Raw genomic sequence first — 25,986 nt, 5'->3', positions numbered from 1 at the left:
GATGCATGCTGTCTGACTGTGCCACTAGCTCCTTGCGACGACCTCCCCCTGCTTTCAACTCGTCTCCTCCTCCTCCTCTCTGTCTCCCCATCAGAACTTTCCACCTGTTCTTCTTCTCTTCGAGCGTGCACCCACGTGACATCCACGGACACATCGTCATCATCAACCGCTTCACTTGTATCTGACAACTCAGCAAAGGAAGCAGCAGTGGGTACAACATCATCATCATCATCACACCGAACGTCCATGTGTGTAATGCTGCCTGACTGAGACATATCCCTGTTATCTACATCCTCTGGCAATAATGGTTGTGCATCACTCATTTCTTCCAACTGATGTGTAAATAACTCCTCTGACAGATCAAGTGAAGCGGCTGTGGTGCTAGTGTTGGTGGTGGCAGCAGGCGGGCGAGTGGTAACTTGAGAGGTGCCCAAAGCTGAGCTGGAGGAGGATGGTGCGTCAAGGTTCCGAGCGGAAGCTGTAGAAGATTGGGTGTCCTGTGTTAGCCAGTCAACTATGTCCTCAGAACCTTTTGAGTTCAGGGTACGTGGCCTCTGAACACTGGGCATTAGTCTAGGGCCAAAGGGAATCACAGCACCACGACCACAACAGCCCCTGCAGGGTGGCCTGCCTCTGCCTGTCATTTATTTTAGATTAGTTAAGTTGTACTATGCATGCAAGCTACTGTGACACCAGATATGAGTTGCGCTGAAGTGACACTATGCGCTTGCAGCTGGGCCTTAAACACACAAACACGTGTGTGCAACTGACTGCTAGTTATTCAGTCAAATTTGTTGTTTTTCTTTAAATGGAATTGAATGTGACACCAGATATGAGTGGCGCTGGTGACACTATGCACTTGCAGGGCATGAAACACATGCGCGTGTCGGCAACTGACTGCTATTATATAACAGTCCAAAAAGTTATTATTATTTTTTTTTTTATGCAAGCTATTGTGACACCAGATATAAGTGGCACTGGGCAAGTGGGCACAGTATACGCTGTGAGCCTGACACACACGCTGGCAGGCAACTGCAATTAGATTACATAGAAAAAAAAAAGCAGACTGATGTTCTAGCCCTAAAAGGGGCTTTTTGGGGTGCTGTCCTTACAGCAGAGATCAGATGAGTCCTTCAGGACTGTAGTGGACACTGAATACACTGCCCTAGCTATCGATTTCCCTATTGAATCAGCAGCAGCAGCACTGTCCCTCCTCTCACTGAGAATGCAGCTACCAAATGAATCTAAAATGGATGCTGTCCAGGAGGTGGGAGGGTCTGCTGCTGATTGGCTGGAATGTGTCTGCTGACTGTGAGGTACAGGGTCAAAGTTTACTCAATGATGATGTATAGGGGGCGGACCGAACATCGCATATGTACGCCCGCCGCGGCAAACACGAACAAGCTATGTTCACCGGGAACTATTCGCCGGCGAATAGTTTGGGACATCTCTAGTAGATGACTTTCGGAAATGGGCACACACGCGGCGCACCTTCACCAGTAGCTCAGGCAAATTGGGGTAGGTTTTGAGAAACCGCTGAACCACTAAGTTGAACACGTGGGCTAGGCATGGTATGTGTGTGAGCTTGCTGAGCTCCAAAGCCGCCACCAAGTTACGGCCATTATCAGAGACAACCATGCCTGGTTCTAGTTTAAGTGGCGAGAGCCACAGCTCAGTCTGGTCCCTCATCCCCTGCCACAGCTCTGCGGCGGTGTGCTGTTTGTCACCTAAACATATTAGTTTAAGGGCGGCCTGTTGCCGCTTCCCCACTGCAGTGCTACACTGCTTCCAGCTACTGACTGGTGCTACAAGATAATAATTCAGAGGTGGTGGAGGAGGAGGAGGAGGTGGTGGCGGAAATCCTGATGGAGTAGGGCCTGCAATCCTTGGCATCGGTAGCACGACTTGCCCCCGGCCTCCACAACGTTCACCCAGTGTGCCGTCAGGGAAATGTAGCGTCCCTGGCCGAATGGACTTGTCCATATGTCAGTCGTTAAGTGGACCTTCCCAATATCAGAGTTTGGGATCGCTTGTTTGTCAAGACTCTCCATGGTGGGAGGAAGGAGGATCAGGGTGAGGATTCTGTTGACCATACTCTTGGCTACTGAGACTGGACTTTGTGGAAGACAGGGTGGTGCTTAACCGACTGGAAGCATTTTCTTTTGCAATCCAACTGACCACCTGGTCGCACTGGTGTGACTTAGAGAGTGGTGTCCTATGCCGCCCTGCAAATTGGGACATGAAGCTAGGTATCGTGGATGAGTGTTTTTTTTGTGCTCTGGCAGCAGGCACAGTTTCACCGCGTGCACCATCAGCAGCACGGCCACTTCCCTGTCCCTTACTGCTTGATTTCTGCATATTAAATAGTATATATGCTTGCAAGTATGTCACACATACAGTAGCGCAGGTTTTGCAAGTGTATGCACAAATAAATTAAACTGAATGTCACTGAGGATGTGCAAACGTTATACGGGAGATGTAGCGCAGGTAATGTAACTGTCCGCAGTGGACACAGTCTACGTAAAAATTACATTCAATGTCACAGATATTTAGGAAGCGCACACGTTATACAGGAGATGTAGCACAGGTAATGTCACTGTCCTCAGCGTCTATGGAAAAAGTACACTGGATGTCACAGATATTTTTAGGCTGCGCACACGTTACACGGGAGATGTAGAGCAGATAATGTCGCTGTCTGCAGCGGCCAAACAATTGCAAGTTATTTAGCACAGATTGCGCTAAAATATATATTGCTGCCAGATACAACAATAGTCCTTAAAAGGACTTTTGGGTCTCTAACACCAACCCTGCCTAAAAATAAATTCCTTTCTAGCAATCCTGCAGCTGTCTGACATTTTCTTAGTCTTCCAGACCTTCTCTTGACCTCCACTTTTCTTGTTAACTGCCATTTCTTAATTACATTTCAAACTGAGGAAATAGCAACCTGAAACTACCTCAAAAGGAGCAAGCTAAAGCTTTTACCATGGCCCTCACAGTCCCCTGATCTGCTGAAGCTTTTACCATGGCCCTCACAGTCCCCTGATCTGCTAAAGCTTTTACCATGGCCCTCACAGTCCCCTGATCTGCTGAAGCTTTTACCATGGCCCTCACAGTCCCCTGATCTGCTGAAGCTTTTACCATGGCCCTCACAGTCCCCTGATCTGCTGAAGCTTTTACCATGGCCCTCGCAGTCCCTTGATCTGCTAAAGCTTTTACCATGGCCCTCACAGTCCCCTGATCTGCTGAAGCTTTTACCATGGCCCTCACAGTCCCCTGATCTGCTGAAGCTTTTACCATGGCCCTCACAGTCCCCTGATCTGCTGAAGCTTTTACCATGGCCCTCACAGTCCCCTGATCTGCTGAAGCTTTTACCATGGCCCTCACAGTCCCCTGATCTGCTGAAGCTTTTACCATGGCCCTCACAGTCCCCTGATCTGCTGAAGCTTTTACCATGGCCCTCACAGTCCCCTGATCTGCTGAAGCTTTTACCATGGCCCTCACAGTCCCCTGATCTGCTGAAGCTTTTACCATGGCCCTCACAGTCCCCTGATCTGCTGAAGCTTTTACCATGGCCCTCACAGTCCCCTGATCTGCTGAAGCTTTTACCATGGCCCTCACAGTCCCCTGATCTGCTGAAGCTTTTACCATGGCCCTCACAGTCCCCTGATCTGCTGAAGCTTTTACCATGGCCCTCACAGTCCCCTGATCTGCTGAAGCTTTTACCATGGCCTTCACAGTCCCCTGATCTGCTGAAGCTTTTACCATGGCCTTCACAGACCCCTGATCTGCTGAAGCTTTTACCATGGCCCTCACAGACCCCTGATCTGCTGAAGCTTTTACCATGGCCTTCACAGACACCTGATCTTCTGAAGCTTTTACCATGGCCTTCACAGACACCTGATCTTCTGAAGCTTTTACCATGGCCCTCACAGTCCCCTGATCTGCTGAAGTTTTTACCATGGCCCTCACAGTCCCCTGATCTGCTGAAGCTTTTACCATGGCCTTCACAGACCCCTGATCTGCTGAAGCTTTTACCATGGCCTTCACAGTCCCCTGATCTGCTGAAGCTTTCACCATGGCCCTCAGTCCCCTGATCTTCTGAAGCTTTTACCATGGCCCTCACAGACCCCTGATCAGCTGAATATTTTACCATGGCCCTCACAGTCCCCTGATCTGCTGAATATTTTACCCTGGCACTAAGTCCCCTGATCTGTTGAAGGTTTTACAATGGTCCTCACAGTCCCCCGATCTGATAATCATTGAAAATCGGTGGATAGACCTCAAAAGAGCAGGGCATGTAAGACGGCCCATGAATCCCATGGAACTGGAAGACTTCTGCAAGGAAGAATGGAGGAAAATCCCTCAAACAAGAAGTGAAAGACTCTCGGCTGCCAAAGGGGGTGCTACTAGGTACTAACAATGCAGGGGTACCAAAGTTTAGCTTCAGGCCGTTTTCCTTTTTTGTTATTTTGAAAATGTAAAGATGAAAATAAAAAATCGTTTTTGCTTAAAATACATAGGTAATGTGTCACCTATAACTTTATGCCTTTTGGAGATTTCATCCTCAATGCGCTTAAGGCTAGTTTCACATCTCTGGCATTGTGATTTGGCAGCCAGTTCCAGCAGAGAATGCCGGGAATTGGCTAAACACAAACAGCAGCGCGTTGCAGTTTTTGCTGGCTAGCAGATGGATATCTGCCAGATCCCATTATAGTTAATGGGGCTGGCAGGTATTCCAGCTGCATCCAGCAGTGCCGGTTTGGAGAATTCTGGCAGGCTATTCTCTGCCGGAAAAGCCTGCCGCAATTGCTGCCGGAGATGTGAAACTAGACTAACTGTTTGCAGTAACAGTAATTTTGACCAGGGGTGCCCAAACTTTTATCATGACCCTGTATATATGTACCTAGAAGAACTGATGCTGTAAACAGGTGTATGTGTATGAGTACCTAGAAGAACTGGTGCTGAATGAAGGTAATCTTCTTACCAGGGCCTGTATTTTTGAGTTATAACCTCCCTTCTGATCCTCAGCTGTGATCTCCAACTGACACTGGACAGGAAGTCAGTTACTTCTGTATTCTTTCCTGAGACTGACATTGAGGCTCCCATAGGAGTACATAGAGCAGGCATGTCCAAACTGCAGCCCTCCAGCTGTTGCAAAACTACAACTCCCAGCATGCCTGGGTAGCTTACAGCTATTAGGGAATGCTGGGAGTTGTAGTTTTGCAACAGCTGGAGGGCCGCAGTTTGGACATGCCTGACATAGAGACTATAGCATCCTGCCCACACATAAGATGTCCGTTCGAGATCACAGAGTTGGTCACGACACAGCTAAGGATCAGAATGGAGGGGATAACTCACAAATACAGTCACTGATAGAAAGGTAGCAAAGGTAGTCTTCTTAACCGGTCAGAGAATATTTTTTATTTTTTGTAGGAGTGATTCTATTAAGGAAAGCATTCTTACGATACCGCCACACAGTTTTTTCGGAGGAGGTTTTGAGGCAGATCTGCCTGCAGAATTTTCAGCCAGAGGTGGATGCAGAAAAAAAAGAGATATAAATCCTTCCTTTATATTTCCGATTCCTTTTCTAACCACTTCTGGCTTGGGCAGAAAATCCTGCAGGCAAATCCTCCTCAAAACCTCTTCCATAAAACTCAGACAGGTGTGGGGGAAATGCTCTGCATTAAGGGTACAGCCTCGCAAAGAGTTTAGCACAAGGATGGATACTGAAGCGGAAGTAGCCAGGTATGAAGTGCAGGGGAAGGGTGGTATGGGGGTTGAGAACTGTGTGTTTGCAGGGGCCGAGTACTTTTTACAGCACTCCTAAAATAAATGTGTGCGTCTCACCTCTTCATTCCTCTCCTGAACTCATACAGTCTCTGGCCCTCGGGGATGGAGAATACCCGAATCACGGTACCCTGTAATGAGAGGGAGGGTCAGCTGGTGCGGGTCACCGGGGCATGGCCCTACTTTCTCGCACTCACCTTCTCCGATGCACTGGCCAGTTTGGTCCCCGTGGAGTTGAAGGCGATGGCAGCAAGGGGGCTGTCATGGGCCGGGATTGTGCATTCTATTTTCTGTACAGAAACACAACACATCAGCATTCTCCGAACCTCACAGTCCCCACCCACAGCGTCACTGATGACATCATTAGCACTAGCTCACTGCTAGAACAGAAAGGCGCAAAAATAGCATTCCTATTAGAAGATGTAAGAAGCTTCCATAGGTAACGCTGATCGAGTCCACATTATTCCAAGGCCGCCTGCTTCTCACTGCCTTATTGTAGCTTAGTCCATCTGCCGGAGCAAAATCACGAGCTTTCAAGGAACCATAGTGCACTCACTAACCATGACGTGGAGAGGGTCACGTCCCCTTTGTCAAGTGTATGCCATCATCACGTAGCTCCATTTAAATACCATATAACTACTGTTTTTTATTTTAAATTTTTTTATTTATAGGACTAACATCACCACCTACTAACGTGATAAAAAAAATTCACTTTTTACGATATCTGTTCTCTAGCTATTAGAAAGGAGAAGTATCTCTTTACTGACTAACCCTACACTCAGACATGCCCACTCCATTAATTATATGTGATGACTATTCGAATACTAAGGGACTAAAATGTGAGATTCTTCTCATTTCCACAAAGAAAAAAAACACCAAAACGCCAACGCCACGATTTCCCTCACAGTTATACGGCTTCAATGTCAGCGGAAAACAGGTTGTTTTATAGCCTGTATTGTAAGGGTATTTTTAAGTACAGATTGGTTCTGTCCCCTTTAATTCTGTCCTCTCTTATAATATGTTTAATACTCTGTGTAATAGTGTACAAGTTTTACACATTCCTGAGTGATCAGAGACATGCAGGATGCACACTTGGAGGAGGGGTGGTCTGCACTAACAATTAATTGGGATTCCACCAGTAACTTCATCCTAGGTAGGATGTACGGTAAGTATTGATTTGCCCTATCTCTTGTACACCCTGGGGTGTTGGTCATGTGTTATAACTTGGTAGAAAGCCATGGCCGACCAGAGCTCTACCCCATGTTTAGGCTAGTAATGTTTATTTAATTTTTATTATTCTGTATGTGATTTGATCATATATTTAGTCACACTTAGTAAATATATTTATTCACTTGGCCTACGCAAGTTTATTAATTCTCAATTTTTTTGAATTCCCATTACATAGCCATTACAGATACATGAAATAAATGACACAAAAGGAGATATATTAATATATGAAATAAACAATAACATAACCGTAGTCAAAATATTCTCTGCAAACACCAATCAGAATAACTTCACCAAACTACTTAAAAAGAAGCGTAGGGTCCAATTCTTATTGAAGGTGATTTCAGTGATGTCCCTGACGAAGAGACATTAAAGGGGTATTCTCAACACGCCGTTTAATACTTACCTGCTCCCGGCGCGCTGTCCACTTCCTGGTTTCGGCACTCGGCAGGGGGCGGGCTCCATCTTGATTGATGTCTTGTCCCGGCCGGGCCGCACGCTGTACTGAACGCACACGCCGAGGCCGTGCATGCGCCCTGGTGACTTCTTCCTGGCAAGTATACTATACTGGCCAGGAAGAAATCACCATAGCGCATGCGCGGCCTCGGCGTGCGCGTTCAGTACAGCGCGCGGCCGGCCGGGAGAAGATAAGAAGACGTCTGCGCACGCGCGGCCACTGCGATTCCTGAGAAGAGCGGTGGCCGAAACCAGGGGAGACGGAAGACAACAGTCAGGTAAGTATAGGTTTATTTTTTTCTAAGGGGTGGGAATTTGTTAATTAAATATATTTAGAAAAATGATCACTGTTAAATCATTAACAGATTTAACAGTGATCATTAAGATGATACTACCCCTTTAATGCCTAATTATTAAGGAGGGATGCTTACACGTCAGGAGGTGCCATCATGGCACAGAAGACTACATTGTTTCTTCTTAGTAGAAGAGACCTATCCAAAATCATAAATCCTACAACAGCCGTGGATCATTGGGTACTGGTCCGCGCAGTGTGCTGGTGTTAAAGAGGACCTTTCATGGGTCCAAACATAATAAACTAAGTAGCAGAACATGTAGGTGTTAATGCAGGGATGTCCTTGCACTTACTATTATTTCTGGGCGCCGCTCCGTTTCTGGACCGAACTGTATTTCTCCTTTAATACAGCTCAAGAACTGAACCCCTCTTCTATATGGAGCACCCATAAAGCTGTAATGTCTGGTATCTCATCCAAACAGCAGCACAAATAAATTAAACCAAAAAACAATAACAACAAAATGAACAAAACTAGAGGACGAAGATAAATATAATCTAACATGTAGGTCAGCGGGCACACGCGTGTTTTGATCAAAATATATTGGCTGAGCGTCTCGGATTTTATCAGATCAGTCAGGGCATAGTCCGTATGTAATGTTTGCATCTATTGTGTTAGTGCATTATTCTCTGTGATTTTTCTTTATAAATGTTGCCATGTACATCCAGATATTCAGTTATCATATCGTTAAGGATGTTTTGTATCTTTTTCTATGATTTTTTATCAGTTTGTAGTATACTCTTGGAGGAGTGGCATCTTCAAGTGTGAATGTGCTCCTCTTATCTGGGAAGCAGCATTTTTGTACACTTTTGCCCCCGCCTATCCCACAGGCGACCTTGATTAGGTGGTACATATAGCTGTGTGGGCGCCCATGATTAGGTGGTACATATAGCTGTGCGGGCGCCCATGATTAGGTGGTACATATAGCTGTGCGGGCTCCCATGATTAGGTGGTACATATAGCTGTGCGGGCTCCCATGATTAGGTGGTACATATAGCTGTGCGGGCTCCCATGATTAGGTGGTACATATAGCTGTGCGGGCTCCCATGATTAGGTGGTACATATAGCTGTGCGGGCTCCCATGATTAGGTGGTACATATAGCTGTGCGGACTCCCGTGATTAGGTGGTACATACAGTTGTGTTCAAAATAATAGCAGTCAGACATCACTAACCTGATCACTCACTGTTTTTGGTAGAAATGATATTTCTACATGACAAATAATTTACTAGCAGGTGTAGTAGAGTAATAGAAATCCAACAGTCATTACATGCATGCTGCTGATTCTGTGTAATTGAATCACAAATTGAAAGGGACATGTTCAAAATAATAGCAGTGTGGAGTTAAATGAAAAACAAGTGGCAATTATTTTTATATTTAAGGAAGGAAGGCAGCAAATGTTGTACCTGCTGGTTACAGTGCATTTCTCTCAGAAATTCTGAGGAGAATGGGTCATTCCAGACATTGTTCAGAAGAACAGCGTACCTTGATTAAAAAGTTGATTGGAGAGGGGAAAACATATAAAGAAGTGCAGAAAATGATAGGCTGCTCAGCTAAAATGATCGCAAATGCTTTAAAATGGCAACCAAAACATGAAAGACGTGGAAGAAAGCGAAAGACTACTATTCGAATGGACAGAAGAATAGCCAAAATGGCAAAAACTCAGCCAACAATCAGCTCCAGGAAGATGAAAGAAGGTGTAAAGTTCCCTGTGAGTACTGTTACTATTAGAAGATGCCTATGTGATGCCGAGCGATCTGCAAGAAGCCCCCGCAAAGTCCCACTGCTGGAATAAAGACATGTGCTGAAGAGCTTACAATCTGCCAAAGAGCACATTGACGGTCTAAAGAGACATTCTGTGGACTGATGGAAGTAAGATTGTACTTTTTGAGTCTAGTGGCCGGAGACAGTTTGTCAGACGACCCCCAAACACTGAATTCAGCCGCAGTACACTGTGAAGACAGGGAAGCATGGTGGGCAAGCATCATGATATGGGGTTGTGTCTCATACTACGGTGTTGGGCCTATTTATCGCAGACCAGGGATCATGGGTCAGTCTGAATCCATCAGAATACTTGAGGAGGTCATGCTGCCTTATGCTGAAGAGGAAATGCCCTTGAAATTGGGGTCGTTGTCTTGTTGGAACACCCAACACACCAGTAAAACGGGCAACATCTTGGTTCCAGACCAACAAGATTGACGTTATGGAGCGGCCGGCCCAATCCCCAGATCTTAATCCAATAGAAAACTTGTGGGGCGACATCAAAAATGCAGTTTCTGAGGCAAAACCAAGAAATAGAGAAGAACTGTGGAATGTAGTCCAATCATCCTGGGCTGGAGAACCTGGTCACAGGGGCAGAAGGTGGCGACTCCGAGCAGCACAGACGTCCAGCAGGTCTCAGAGACAGCGGTCATACAACTATTAGTGAAGGGATTCAGAGGAAAGAAAATCTTCAGACATTTCTCAGTTTATATAGTGAGTGTTTGAGTTTGTAAAGAAGACGACAAACACTGCTATTTTTTTTTTTACAATCTAATATCCACTTTTCTTCAATTATTTTAGAGGAACAACACAAATTTGATATAGGTTTCTTCATGTTTTGATTTAGAATAGAAGGTGTAGTGTTCCCGATGCATTTGTGTGGATGGAAATAGAAGCTATTAGAAGGATTCTGAGCTTTATTCACTTTTTTTAAACATACTGCTATTATTTTGAACACAACTGTATAGCTGTGCGGGCGCCCACGATAAGGTGGTACATATAGGTGTGTAGGCTCCCGCAAACAACCTTGATTAGGTGGTACATATAGCTGTGCGGGCTCCAATGATTAGGTGGTACATATAGCTGTGTGGGCGCCCATGATTAGGTGGTACATATAGCTATCTGGGTGCCCATGATTAGGTGGTACATATAGCTGTGTGGGTATCCATGAATAGGTGGTACATATAGCTGTGTGGGTATCCATGAATAGGTGGTACATATAGCTGTGTGGGTATCCATGAATAGGTGGTACATATAGCTGTGTGGGCGCCCATGATTAGGTGGTACATATAGCTATGTGGGTGCCCATGATTAGGTGGTACATATAGCTGTGTGGGTGCCCATGATTAGGTGGTACATATAGCTGTGTGGGTGCCCATGAGTAGGTGGCACATATAGCTGTGTAGGTGCCCATGAGTAGGTGGTACATATAGCTATGTGGGTGCCCATGATTAGGTGGTACATATAGCTGTGTGGGTGCCCATGATTAGGTGGTACAAATAGCTGTGTGGGCATCCATGATTAGGTGGTACAAATAGCTGTGTGGGCATCCATGATTAGGTGGTACATATAGCTGTGTGGGCGCCCATGATTAGGTGGTACATACAGCTGTGTGGGCGCCCACCTACCTGCACCCAGGACCACCTGGGCGCAGGTAGGTGGGCACAGATGTGTTTTGATCAGAATATATTGGATAAGAGTTTCAGATTTATCAGATCAGAGTCAGGGCTTAGGGCTCTTTCACATCTGCGTTATAGTCTTCCGGCATAGAGTTCCGTCGTCGGGGCTCTATGCCGGAAGAATACTGATCAGGATTTTCCTAATGCATTCTGAATGGACAGTCCGTCCTTCAGGATGCATCAGGATGTCTTCCGTTCCGGAACGGAACGTTTTTTGGCCGCAGCAAATAGCGCAGCATGCTGCGCTTTTTGCTCCGGCCAAAAATCCGGAACACTTGCCGCAAGGACGAATCCGGAATGAATGCCCATTGAAAGGCATTGATCCGGATCCGGCCTTAAGCTAAACGTCGTTTCGGCGCATTGCCGGATGCGACGTTTAGCTTTTTCTGAATGGTTACCATGGCTGCTGGGATGCTAAAGTCCCGGCAGCCATGGTAAAGTGCAGTGGGGAGCGGGGAGCGGGGAGCAGCATACTTACCATCCGTGCGGCTCCCGGGGCGCTCCAGAGTGACGTCAGGGCGCCCCAAGCGCATGGATCACGTGATCGCATGGACACGTCATCCATGCGCATGGGGCGCTCTGACGTCATTCTGGAGCGCCCCGGGAGCCGCACGGATGGTAAGTATACCGCTCCCCCGCTCCCCACTACTACTATGGCAACCAGGACTTTAATAGCGTCCTGGCTGCCATAGTAACACTGAAAGCATTTTGAAGACGGATCCGTCTTCAAATGCTTTCAGTACACTTGCGTTTTTCCGGATCCGGCGTGTAATTCCGGCAAGTGGAGTACACGCCGGATCCGGACAACGCAAGTGCGAAAGAGGCCTTAGTCCCCGAGCTCCTTTTGAAACCTTAATATGCAAAATAACTGTGGAGCCCCAATTATGGGTCTTCAACACAGAGAGAGACAGATATCCTTCAAAGGAAGGAAAACCGAGCAAAGGAGTGTCTCCATTACAGAGATCACTAGATCCCGGGATCTTGACATAGAGGCCACTTAATATGGTGAATCTGGTGATCCCCTTTGCTTGATTTTCCTTCCTTTGAAGGATATCTGGCTCTCTCTGTGTTGAAGACCCATAACTGGGGCTCCACAGTTATTTTGCATATTACTGTTTCCCAGGGAGCATTGCATTTTGGATTGCCGTGTTGAGATCAGCTTTTTTGGTATCCTTAAGATCAGCTATTGTTTTGTTTTACTTGAGAAACCTTGGCGCGGTGCTGGGGCTCAGACATGTCCTCCACAGTAGGATATGTTGGCTAATCTCTCAATTTTACATCAGTATGAGGGTTTAGTAAGACCACATGTGCATTATTTTCCGTGATTTTTTTCTTTATAAATGTACATATTCAGTTATAATATCGTGCAGGATGTTTTGTATCTGTTTCCGTAATTTTTTTTTTGCGTTAAATAATCCAAAAAATAAATAAAAATCAAGCCTCAAGAAGTAGTATCTAAATTTAAAGAGTTTTTGTCACTTCTGCAAGTGGCATTTATCATGAAGAGGAAATTATTACAAGGCCCTTCCTAATGTCTTGTAATTTTCCATATTGCACCCTTTGCTGGCTGGATTCATTTTTCCATCACATTATATACAGCTCATTTCCATGGTTATGACCACCATGCAATCCAGCAGTGGAAGTCGTGCTTGCACACTATGGGAAAAGGTGCCAGCCTCTCTGGTGGCCGGGATCGTGCAAGCTCACATAGGCTGATGCCGTTTCCTATATTGTGCAAGCACGACCACCACTGATGGATTGCAGGGTGGTCTGTAACCATGGAAACGAGCAGTGTATAATGTGATAGAAAAATTTATAAAGCCAGAAAAGGAGGCAATCCGTTAGCAAGTGCCTTGTTTTAACTTTGTCTACACGATAAATGCCATTTGCTGACGTGAGACAACCCCTTTAAAGAATATTACTCATCTTTATACAATTTAAGACAATAGACATGAACTACAACCTTTTATCTCAAACATTTACACATTTCTAGAAACATTAAATCTAACAGAAGTATCATCAGACCAAAACAGAACTCTAAACTCTCCCTTCACCTAAACCAAAAAAATAAATAAATAGAAGAAATTAAAACCTTGAAATTAGACAAATCACCGAGACCTGATGGCCTTACTAAGATTATTATAAACACACCAAACTTAAAAAGGACCTGTCGCCAAAATAAAGCAATGCAATCTGAAAGCACCATGATATAGAGAAAAGGTGCTGTGTGGATGTACAGAAGAAGTGTTATCAGTGACTGACGGCTATCAGTCCAGGAAGAGGTGATATCAGTGACAGCTATCAGTACAGGAGGAGGTGTTATCAGTGACAGCTATCAGTACAGGAGGAGGTGGTATCAGTGACAGCTATCAGTACAGGAGGAGGTGTTATCAGTGACAGCTATCAGTACAGGAGGAGGTATCAGTGACAGCTATCAGTACAGGAGGAGGTGGTATCAGTGACAGCTATCAGTACAGGAGGAGGGGTTATCAGTGACAGCTATCAGTACAGGAGGAGGGGTTATCAGTGACAGCTATCAGTACAGGAGGAGGTGTTATCAGTGACAGCTATCAGTACAGGAGGAGGTGGTATCAGTGACAGCTATCAGTACAGGAGGAGGTGGTATCAGTGACAGCTATCAGTACAGGAGGAGGTGGTATCAGTGACAGCTATCAGTACAGGAGGAGGTGGTATCAGTGACAGCTATCAGTACAGGAGGAGGTGGTATCAGTGACAGCTATCAGTACAGGAGGAGGTGGTATCAGTGACAGCTATCAGTACAGGAGGAGGTGGTATCAGTGACAGCTATCAGTACAGGAGGAGGTGGTATCAGTGACAGCTATCAGTACAGGAGGAGGAGTTATCAGTGACGGCTATCAGTACAGGAGGAGGTGGTATCAGTGACAGCTATCAGTACAGGAGGAGGTGATATCAGTGACAGCTATCAGTACAGGAGGAGATGTTATCAGTGACAGCTATCAGTACAGGAGGAGGTGGTATCAGTGACAGCTATCAGTACAGGAGGAGGTGTTATCAGTGACAGCTATCAGTACAGGAGGAGGTGTCATCAGTGACAGCTATCAGTACAGGAGGAGGTGTTATCAGTGACAGCTATCAGTACAGGAGGAGGTGTTATCAGTGACAGCTATCAGTACAGGAGGAGGAGGTATCAGTGACAGCTATCAGTACATGAGGAGGTGGTATCAGTGACAGCTATCAGTACAGGAGGAGGTGTTATCAGTGACAGCTATCAGTACAGGAGGAGGAGGTATCAGTGACAGCTATCAGTACAGGAGGAGGAGTTATCAGTGACAGCTATCAGTACAGGAGGAGGTGGTATCAGTGACAGCTATCAGTACAGGAGGAGGAGTTATCAGTGACAGCTATCAGTACAGGAGGAGGAGGTATCAGTGACAGCTATCAGTACAGGAGGAGGTGTTATCAGTGACAGCTATCAGTACAGGAGGAGGAATCAGTGACAGCTATCAGTACAGGAGGAGGTGTTATCAGTGACAGCTATCAGTACAGGAGGAGGTGGTATCAGTGACAGCTATCAGTACAGGAGGAGGTGTTATCAGTGACAGCTATCAGTACAGGAGGAGGTGGTATCAGTGACAGCTATCAGTACAGGAGGAGGAGGTATCAGTGACAGCTATCAGTACAGGAGGAGGTGGTATCAGTGACAGCTATCAGTACAGGAGGAGGTGTTATCAGTGACAGCTATCAGTACAGGAGGAGGTGTTATCAGTGACAGCTATCAGTACAGGAGGAGGAGTTATCAGTGACAGCTATCAGTACAGGAGGAGGTGGTATCAGTGACAGCTATCAGTACAGGAGGAGGTGTTATTAGTGACAGCTATCAGTACAGGAGGAGGTGATATCAGTGACAGCTATCAGTACAGGAGGAGGTGTTATCAGTGACAGCTATCAGTACAGGAGGAGGAGGTATCAGTGACAGCTATCAGTACAGGAGGAGGTGTTATCAGTGACAGCTATCAGTACAGGAGGAGGAGTTATCAGTGACAGCTATCAGTAGAGGAGGAGGTGTTATCAGTGACAGCTATCAGTACAGGAGGAGGTGGTATCAGTGACAGCTATCAGTACAGGAGGAGGTGTTATCAGTGACAGCTATCAGTACAGGAGGAGGTGTTATCAGTGACGGCTATCAGTACAGGAGGAGGTGATATCAGTGACAGCTATCAGTACAGGAGGAGGTGTTATCAGTGACAGCTATCAGTACAGGAGGTGGTATCAGTGACAGCTATCAGTACAGGAGGAGGTGTTATCAGTGACAGCTATCAGTACAGGAGGAGGTGTTATCAGTGACAGCTATCAGTACAGGAGGAGGTGGTATCAGTGACAGCTATCAGTACAGGAGGTGGTATCAGTGACAGCTATCAGTACAGGAGGAGGTGATATCAGTGACAGCTATCAGTACAGGAGGAGGTGTTATCAGTGACAGCTATCAGTACAGGAGGAGGTGTTATCAGTGACAGCTATCAGTACAGGAGGAGGTGTTATCAGTGACAGCTATCAGTACAGGAGGAGGTGTTATCAGTGACAGCTATCAGTACAGGAGGAGGTGTTATCAGTGACAGCTATCAGTACAGGAGGAGGAGGTATCAGTGACAGCTATCAGTACAGGAGGAGGTGGTATCAGTGACAGCTATCAGTACAGGAGGAGGTGTTATCAGTGACAGCTATCAGTACAGGAGGAGGTGTTATCAGTGACAGCTATCAGTACAGGAGGAGGTGTTATCAGTGACGGCTATCAGTACAGGAGGAGGTGATATCAGTGACAGCTATCAGTACAGGAAGAGGTGTTATCAGTGACAGCTATCAGTACAGGAGGAGGTATCAGTGACAGCTATCAGTACAGGAGGAGGTGTTATCAGTGACAGCTATCAGTACAGGAGGAGGTGGTATCAGTGACAGCTATCAGTACAGGAGGAGGTGATATCAGTGACAGCTATCAGTACAGGAGGAGGTGTTATCAGTGACAGCTATCAGTACAGGAGGAGGTGGTATCAGTGACAGCTATCAGTACAGGAGGAGGTGGTATCAGTGACAGCTATCAGTACAGGAGGAGGTGGTATCAGTGACAGCTATCAGTACAGGAGGAGGTGTTATCAGTGACAGCTATCAGTACAGGAGGAGGTGGTATCAGTGACAGCTATCAGTACAGGAGGAGGTGTTATCAGTGACAGCTATCAGTACAGGAGGAGGTGGTATCAGTGACAGCTATCAGTACAGGAGGAGGTGTTATCAGTGACAGCTATCAGTACAGGAGGAGGTGATATCAGTGACAGCTATCAGTACAGGAGGAGTTATCAGTGACAGCTATCAGTACAGGAGGAGGTGATATCAGTGACAGCTATCAGTACAGGAGGAGGTGGTATCAGTGACAGCTATCAGTACAGGAGGAGGTGTTATCAGTGACAGCTATCAGTACAGGAGGAGGTGATATCAGTGACAGCTATCAGTACAGGAGGAGGTGGTATCAGTGACAGCTATCAGTACAGGAGGAGGTGTTATCAGTGACAGCTATCAGTACAGGAGGAGGTGATATCAGTGACAGCTATCAGTACAGGAGGAGGTGTTATCAGTGACAGCTATCAGTACAGGAGGAGGTATCAGTGACAGCTATCAGTACAGGAGGAGGTGTTATCAGTGACAGCTATCAGTACAGGAGGAGGAGTTATCAGTGACAGCCATCAGTACAGGAGGAGGTATCAGTGACAGCTATCAGTACAGGAGGAGGTGTTATCAGTGACAGCTATCAGTACAGGAGGAGGTGATATCAGTGACAGCTATCAGTACAGGAGGAGGTATCAGTGACAGCTATCAGTACAGGAGGAGGTGTTATCAGTGACAGCTATCAGTACAGGAGGAGGTATCAGTGACAGCTATCAGTACAGGAGGAGGTGTTATCAGTGACAGCTATCAGTACAGGAGGAGTTATCAGTGACAGCTATCAGTACAGGAGGAGGTGATATCAGTGACAGCTATCAGTACAGGAGGAGGTGTTATCAGTGACAGCTATCAGTACAGGAGGAGGTGTTATCAGTGACAGCTATCAGTACAGGAGGAGGAGTTATCAGTGACAGCTATCAGTACAGGAGGAGGTGATATCAGTGACAGCTATCAGTACAGGAGGAGGTGGTATCAGTGACAGCTATCAGTACAGGAGGAGGTGTTATCAGTGACAGCTATCAGTACAGGAGGAGGTGGTATCAGTGACAGCTATCAGTACAGGAGGAGGAGTTATCAGTGACAGCTATCAGTACAGGAGGAGGTGTTATCAGTGACAGCTATCAGTACAGGAGGAGGTGGTATCAGTGACAGCTATCAGTACAGGAGGAGGAGTTATCAGTGACAGCTATCAGTACAGGAGGAGGTGTTATCAGTGACAGCTATCAGTACAGGAGGAGGTGTTATCAGTGACAGCTATCAGTACAGGGGGAGGTGGTATCAGTGACAGCTATCAGTACAGGAGGAGATGTTATCAGTGACAGCTATCAGTACAGGAGGAGGTGATATCAGTGACAGCTATCAGTACAGGAGGAGGAGGTATCAGTGACAGCTATCAGTACAGAAGGAGGTGATATCAGTGACAGCTATCAGTACAGGAGGAGGTGTTATCAGTGACAGCTATCAGTACAGGAGGAGGAGGTATCAGTGACAGCTATCAGTACAGGAGGAGGAGGTATCAGTGACAGCTATCAGTACAGGAGGAGGTGGTATCAGTGACAGCTATCAGTACAGGAGGAGGTGTTATCAGTGACAGCTATCAGTACAGGGGGAGGTGGTATCAGTGACAGCTATCAGTACAGGAGGAGGTGTTATCAGTGACAGCTATCAGTACAGGAGGTGGTATCAGTGACAGCTATCAGTACAGGAGGAGGTGGTATCAGTGACAGCTATCAGTACAGGAGGAGGTGTTATCAGTGACAGCTATCAGTACAGGAGGAGGTGTTATCAGTGACAGCTATCAGTACAGGGGGAGGTGGTATCAGTGACAGCTCTCAGTACAGGAGGAGGTGTTATCAGTGACAGCTATCAGTACAGGAGGAGGTGGTATCAGTGACAGCTATCAGTACAGGAGGAGGTGTTATCAGTGACAGCTATCAGTACAGGAGGAGGGTATCAGTGACAGCTATCAGTACAGGAGGAGGTGGTATCAGTGACAGCTATCAGTACAGGAGGAGGTGGTATCAGTGACAGCTATCAGTACAGGAGGAGGTGGTATCAGTGACAGCTATCAGTACAGGAGGAGGTGTTATCAGTGACAGCTATCAGTACAGGAGGAGGTGTTATCAGTGACAGCTATCAGTACAGGAGGAGGTGTTATCAGTGACAGCTATCAGTACAGGAGGAGGTGGTATCAGTGACAGCTATCAGTACAGGAGGAGGTGTTATCAGTGACAGCTATCAGTACAGGAGGAGGTGGTATCAGTGACAGCTATCAGTACAGGGGGAGGTGGTATCAGTGACAGCTATCAGTACAGGAGGAGGTGTTATCAGTGACAGCTATCAGTACAGGAGGAGGTGGTATCAGTGACAGCTATCAGTACAGGAGGAGGAGTTATCAGTGACAGCTATCAGTACAGGAGGAGGTGTTATCAGTGACAGCTATCAGTACAGGAGGAGGTGTTATCAGTGACAGCTATCAGTACAGGGGGAGGTGGTATCAGTGACAGCTATCAGTACAGGAGGAGATGTTATCAGTGACAGCTATCAGTACAGGAGGAGGTGATATCAGTGACAGCTATCAGTACAGGAGGAGGAGGTATCAGTGACAGCTATCAGTACAGAAGGAGGTGATATCAGTGACAGCTATCAGTACAGGAGGAGGTGTTATCAGTGACAGCTATCAGTACAGGAGGAGGAGGTATCAGTGACAGCTATCAGTACAGGAGGAGGAGGTATCAGTGACAGCTATCAGTACAGGAGGAGGTGGTATCAGTGACAGCTATCAGTACAGGAGGAGGTGTTATCAGTGACAGCTATCAGTACAGGGGGAGGTGGTATCAGTGACAGCTATCAGTACAGGAGGAGGTGTTATCAGTGACAGCTATCAGTACAGGAGGTGGTATCAGTGACAGCTATCAGTACAGGAGGAGGTGGTATCAGTGACAGCTATCAGTACAGGAGGAGGTGTTATCAGTGACAGCTATCAGTACAGGAGGAGGTGTTATCAGTGACAGCTATCAGTACAGGGGGAGGTGGTATCAGTGACAGCTATCAGTACAGGAGGAGGTGTTATCAGTGACAGCTATCAGTACAGGAGGAGGTGGTATCAGTGACAGCTATCAGTACAGGAGGAGGTGTTATCAGTGACAGCTATCAGTACAGGAGGAGGAGGTATCAGTGACAGCTATCAGTACAGGAGGAGGTGGTATCAGTGACAGCTATCAGTACAGGAGGAGGTGGTATCAGTGACAGCTATCAGTACAGGAGGAGGTGTTATCAGTGACAGCTATCAGTACAGGAGGAGGTGTTATCAGTGACAGCTATCAGTACAGGAGGAGGTGTTATCAGTGACAGCTATCAGTACAGGAGGAGGTGGTATCAGTGACAGCTATCAGTACAGGAGGAGGTGTTATCAGTGACAGCTATCAGTACAGGAGGAGGTGGTATCAGTGACAGCTATCAGTACAGGAGGAGGAGTTATCAGTGACAGCTATCAGTACAGGAGGAGGAGTTATCAGTGACAGCTATCAGTACAGGAGGAGGTGTTATCAGTGACAGCTATCAGTACAGGAGGAGGTGTTATCAGTGACAGCTATCAGTACAGGAGGAGGTGTTATCAGTGACAGCTATCAGTACAGGAGGAGGTGTTATCAGTGACAGCTATCAGTACAGGAGGAGGTGGTATCAGTGACAGCTATCAGTACAGGAGGAGGTGGTATCAGTGACTGACGGCCGTATCTTTAAGAACAGTTATACCCACAATGCTGTCAATCACTGAAACTCTCCCTCCTGTACAGATTCTGTTCACAGAAGGTAGAAAAAGCAGATGTAAAAATGTATAAATGACAGGTTTTTCTGCATCTTTTGCTATATATTTATACATCTCTTATCTGCTACACCCTAACACGCTGCCTGCAGACTACATGGTGACAGGTTCTCTTTATATATGATCTGCTCAGCTCCTCCTGCTCTATAACACGCTGCCTGCAGACTATTAAGAGAAGCTGTCACCATGTAATCTGCTCAGCTCTTCCTGGAGATTACACTGTGACCGGTCCAACACTAAACTGACCCTTGCAGATGCAGGTAAAGCATTGACAGTTCATCTGAATCTGTTTTTCAAGAATTTGGTTTCTCAGGATTTTTTAAAAAAAGGGGTATTCCCATCCTGCCCCCAATGTCCAATAGGTGCGGGTCCCACCTCTAGAATAGAGCCAGAAAAGCACCCGGGGGTGCTCTGCACATAAGCGGACGCCCTCCATTAATTTCTACGGGACTGCTGAAAACAGCCGAGGAATGGTTAGCGCACCGCCGCCACTGCTCCATTCACTTCTATGGGGCTTACGGAAGTAGCTGCACCAGACCTCGGCTATTTTCAGCAGTCCCATTGAAATGCCACTCATACTCCATTATAAGTATAAGTGTGGGACGCCGCAGCTATCAGACATGGGGGGCATATCCTAGCAATATGCCCCTCAATGTCCAAGATGGGAATACCCCTTTAACTCTGTTCTAATCTCACAGATAGAATCTACTGGTCAACAGTACAAGAAAGGGACGCCTACGACCTCCTACGATAATGGACGCACTCGCAGATCTGAAATAAATAAATAAAAAATCACTAATCTCATCACTAAACCCTAAAAAAACTTTTTTTATTTTGGAGGCATTAGTTTTTATTGAAATACCATCAAGTATTCATAAGGCAGCATGTGATTTACAGGTATCATGGTAGTCTTCTCAATTATACAGATTACATCAAAATGCCACAGAAATGAAAAGACATAGAAAACTGTCTAATAACCTGAGGGAATAGAGATGTCAATTCTTACATAAATTGTAGTCTTTGCTAACTAATATGGCATTTATCGGACAATACTGCGCATCTGATTAAGAGATCGTGCAATCAAAGGGGTTTATGAAAAATAGAAGTGATCCAAACTTCCCATCTAGACTGACATTGACGTGACGCGTAGAAAGCCGAGGCGGACATCCTTTCGTACCAGTATTGTTCATTAATGGACTGTAGAATGTTTGAGAAATGTGTATGGGCGTTCTTGTTTTCCAATTGGCCGCAATTTTTTGTCGCATAGCGATGCATGCATGAGAAACTATAGTAGAATGGAAAAAGAAGAACTGTTCTTTACCAAGGGATAGAAGAACTAAAGCCGGGTCTGAGACAATTTGGAATTGGCATATATCGGATAATATAAAAAGCAATAATTGCTCTTACTTGAAATCCATGACGGCACCCATGCGACTAGGGCCTCTCATCCAGGACAGGAAACCTGAAGAGATAAAATGGTTCACACCCCCACCACACCTCAGTGAATATATATAACCGACCTATATTAGGGAGGGAATTTTTGGGGTGCATGGGTTTCATGGGTTTCAAGAAAAACAATTACCAGTAAGAGCAATCATTGTTTTCCCCTCACCCATGACGGCACCCATACGAGACTAAACTATAAGACAAAGAAAAATTAGGGAGGGGACTACAGCTTGTAGCACTTTCCTCCCAAAGGCCGCGTCTGTAATGTCTAAAAAAAAAGTATGGGGAGAGCTCCAAGTAGCGGCTCTACAAATCTGGGCCAAATAAGCATCTGCCTAAGAGGTCGCAATGCCCCTGGTAGAATGAGCCCCGAACCCCAAAGGAGGAGGCAGGCTAATGGAAGAATAGGCAAGAGAAATAGCATTCTTTACCCATCTAGCAATAACACTAGTGGAAACTTTGTGGCCCCTACACTTTCCCTGAAACTGAATAAGAAGATTTTCATCTACCCTCCAAGGTGACGTGGAATCTAGGTAAAACACTAGACACCTCCTGACATCTAGGCAATGACATTTTCTTCTAACGTATTGACTGGATCTGGGCAAAAAGAGGGTAGGATCACATCTTGACTTCTGGGAAAATCTGAGACCACCTTCGGCTGGAAAGATGGAATTGATCTAATGATCACTTTATCCTCCAAAATCGTGGTATAGGCAGGGAAGGAAGAAAGAGCTTGAATCTCAGATACCCATCTAGCCGAGGTTATTGCTAGAAAGAAGGCCATTTTAAAAGAAAGCCTATTGATAGAGATTTCGCTTAATGGTTCAAACGGCTTCTGAGATAGGGCCGAAAGAACAGCATTCAAATTCCAGGGAGGAGACAATGGTCTTAAGGAAGGATGTAACCTGGAGGCTGCTGACAAGAATATTTTAATCCATGGATGATCAGATAACCTATAAAATCAAAAGAAATAACTCAGAGCAGCTACCTGAATCTTTAGTGAGGAAGCCTTAAGATTCCCATCTAGCCGTGCTTGTAAAAAATATAGTATCCTTGGTATTTCTAGAGGATTTAAAAAGGCATCTGGGTTCTGACCTAGGAAGGTAGAAAAAAAATATTCAAAATGTTATAATATTTTTTAGAGGTAACCACCTTCCTACTTTTTAGCAAGGTGGAAACCACATTGTCCGACAATACTCTTCCCGACCAGACTTCCCTTTCAAAATCCATGCTAAAAGATTAAGGACTTCTGGGCTGGGATGAACTAGCGGACTCTGGTAAAGAAGATCCTCTCTCAATGGTACAGACCATGGAGGGTGTACTGCCTACATCAGAAGATTTGAATACCAGGACCTCTTGGGCCACTTAGGAGCTATCAGAATAACCAAGGCTTCTTCTCTCTCTATTTTCTTTAATACTTGTTGGATAAGGCAAAATGGAGGGAAGGCATAGCCTAATTCTTGGCTCCAGTCCTGTACTAACCCGTCCACTGCTGATAGGCTGTCCAAATGACTGAGGGAGAAAAAATGTTCTACCTTCCCGTTCGCTCTTGAGGCGAAAAAGGCCACTGTCAGAAGACCGTACTTCTGGACTATCTGCAAAAATATTTCTTTGTTCAGACACCATTCTCCCTGTTTTATGGAAACTCGACTGAGGAAGTCCGCTATAACATTCTCCTTCCCTTTCAGATGTACCGCTGAAAGAAAAAGCATTCTTCTTTCTGCTATGCAAAAGATCTCCTGGCATAGATGTAGGAGGAAAGAGACTCTCATTCCGTCCGCCTTGACAGTTTATGTAGGCCACCACTGTTGAATTGTCCAAATAAAACACAATCTTCCTGTTTGTTTGTTTTTCCGGAAGAGCCACAGTCAGTGCCATCTTTACTGCTTTTAACTCCTTGAAATTGGAGGATGCTTTTCTCGTACTCAGATCCCACCTCCCTTGCCAGTATCTCTTCTGGGAGTGGGCTCCCCAACCCCAAGGGCTGGCGTCTGTGTTAATTATGGTCTGGTCTGGAAATATCCATGGAACTCCTGCTGATAGATGTTTAGGTACCATCCACCACAACAGAGAGCATCTTGCCTTTGAGGAAAGGTGGAATTTTTGATCCAAGGAATAAGGGGAGCCGTCCCACAATTTTAAGATGTCTGCTTGAAGATCTCTGCAGTGGATCTGTGCATAAGGTACTGCTGGGATTGCTGATGTCATCTGCCCTAGTACCGCCATTGCTTCCCTGAAAGTACACTGGTAGGACAGGAAGACTGACCATATTTGTTATATAATCGACTCTCACCTTGGAGTTGGAAGAAAACTTTTTTGTAAACAGGAGTCCAACTGAATCCCCCCAAAAAACACAAACTTGAGAAGGAATCAGATTTGATTTTTTCCAATTGATTATCCATCCTAGATTTTCTAAAGTGGAGCAGGGGAATTTCATATCTTTTTCTAGCCCTTATTTTGACTGAGAGACTATCAAAAAATCGTCCAGATAGGGCACCAGAATAATTCCTGACTGTCCTGAAAAAGCCGCTAACTCCACTACCACTTTGGTGAAGACTCTTGGAGCTTGCGCTACACCGAAGGGAAGCGCTCTGTATTGAAGATGCAGCAACTTCCCCTAAACCCAGACTGCTGTTCTTAAAAACTTTTGGGAGGAGGAGTGGTTTGGAACATGGTAATACGCATCCACCAGATCCAGGCTTGCCATCCAGTAATCCTGGAACGGGGACCTGTTCAGTTTCTTCATTCTTCTTCTTGTCAGAGGCTCTCTCTAAGATGTCATCAAGAGAGGAACCAACAATTTTTTAGCTATTTTAGCTACAGGGGCATCTACAGAAGGAGCTCTGTCCCATACGCCTGCCCCTGACTCTTCAAATGGATATTTTCTCTTAACATAATAAAAAAAATTCTGTCAGGGTTTTTTTTCATTCTTTCTTAATCAGTGCTTCTATGTTCTTATGAACTGAGAAAACTATGGCGTTTAGGGCCAAGGCCCACAAGAATCCTCCACATTCTTTATGTTTAGTTTTGCCGGAAGATTTTTTAGGTGTTTTTGCTACCTACAAAAAAGCAAACAACACCCATCTTTATTAGGAGAGGATCAATCTCACCAATTCGTAGAGTCAAGCTTTCCCACTCCTCAGGTCCAATACCGAGCTTGTGGGCCTCGAAGGTTCCAAGGGATCGGCGCATCCAACGTCACCTGGTTCCGACATGTTTCGTGGAGGCTCCAGGTCCTGCACAGCACTGTGTGCGCACCAAGGCTGGCTGTCCCCTCCTGCTGCCGACTTATTACATGCCTCAGCTCCTTTTAACACCAGGCCCAAAAAACACCTCATCCATAGGCAGGTAAGCCCTCCTCCTTAGGTCAGTGCTGCTGAAAACCGCCTCAATGCGGCGGAAGAAGTCGCCCCGGCGCATGTGCGGAGCGCATTGGGATCACGCACCGCTATTTTGGAAATGGGACACCGGCCACCGCACTACTATGGACCGGGAGCCGCCTGAACACAGCCACAGCGACTCCTCAATAAGGCTTGGGTGGAGGCAGGAAGCAGGACAGATTTAGGCGACGGCTCCCCCAGAAGACGTACGCCGCCGGGAATAGGTCCCGTTACGGTGTTGTAGACCCGGACCTTCCCCAGCCTAAAAAATAAAATAAAAAATTATAATTATAATTTTTTAAAAAATACAAAAAGAGGGAATTCCTCAGGTACCTCTTATCCAGAGGACAGGAAACCTGAACTGAGGTGTGGTGGGGGTGTGAACCATTTTATCTCTTCAGGTTTCCTGACCTGGATGGGAGGTCCAAGTCACATGGGTGCTGTCATGGGTGAGGGAAATAAATCTGGTGCCAAACTTTCTTTATTAATCCACATTCCCACCACACATGCATATATAAACCAATTCCACTGTTACATCTTCATCACACTTCTGATGTGTTGGGGAAAATACGTGACAGGCGGCACGGTGTGAGGTACCATCTATAGAATACTTTTCAATGAGTTTCAAAGTGGGATATACACTTAGAAAATCTGTGAACAGAGGTAAGAGCAGATTGCCACTGATCATCAGTAAAGCTTTGATTTACATCATGGTGCCAGTGGTCTTTAATTTTCCCCAATTTGTGCCCTTCCTCCATTAGCAAATTTCTGTAGCAGAAGAATATGCTGTGGGAATTGGAGTTAGGATTGGAGATCCATAGCCTTAATAAAAAGAAAAATTTGAGGATTGAGCAATGCGAATCAACCCAGAGCTAAGTGTAT

General features: G+C 45.9%; 1 protein-coding gene across 1 annotated transcript in view; it reads right to left on the bottom strand.

Moving 5' to 3' along the window:
* Window positions 1-25,986, bottom strand: part of WIPI1 (WD repeat domain, phosphoinositide interacting 1) — a 69,130-nt gene that overhangs the window by 22,512 nt on the left and 20,632 nt on the right. Inside the window, exons 6-7 of the mRNA XM_044296055.1 lie at window positions 5,985-6,077; window positions 5,848-5,918 (exon numbers count right to left, since the gene is read on the bottom strand). Coding sequence (XP_044151990.1) covers window positions 5,848-5,918; window positions 5,985-6,077 — 164 coding nt within the window. The remainder of the gene's footprint in view (window positions 1-5,847; window positions 5,919-5,984; window positions 6,078-25,986) is intronic.

The sequence above is a fragment of the Bufo gargarizans genome, chromosome 6 (assembly GCF_014858855.1).
Source record: "Bufo gargarizans isolate SCDJY-AF-19 chromosome 6, ASM1485885v1, whole genome shotgun sequence".
Lineage (NCBI taxonomy): Eukaryota > Metazoa > Chordata > Amphibia > Anura > Bufonidae > Bufo > Bufo gargarizans.
The sequence above is the reverse complement of the archived record's forward strand: the minus strand, read 5'-3'. Positions and strand labels throughout refer to the sequence as shown.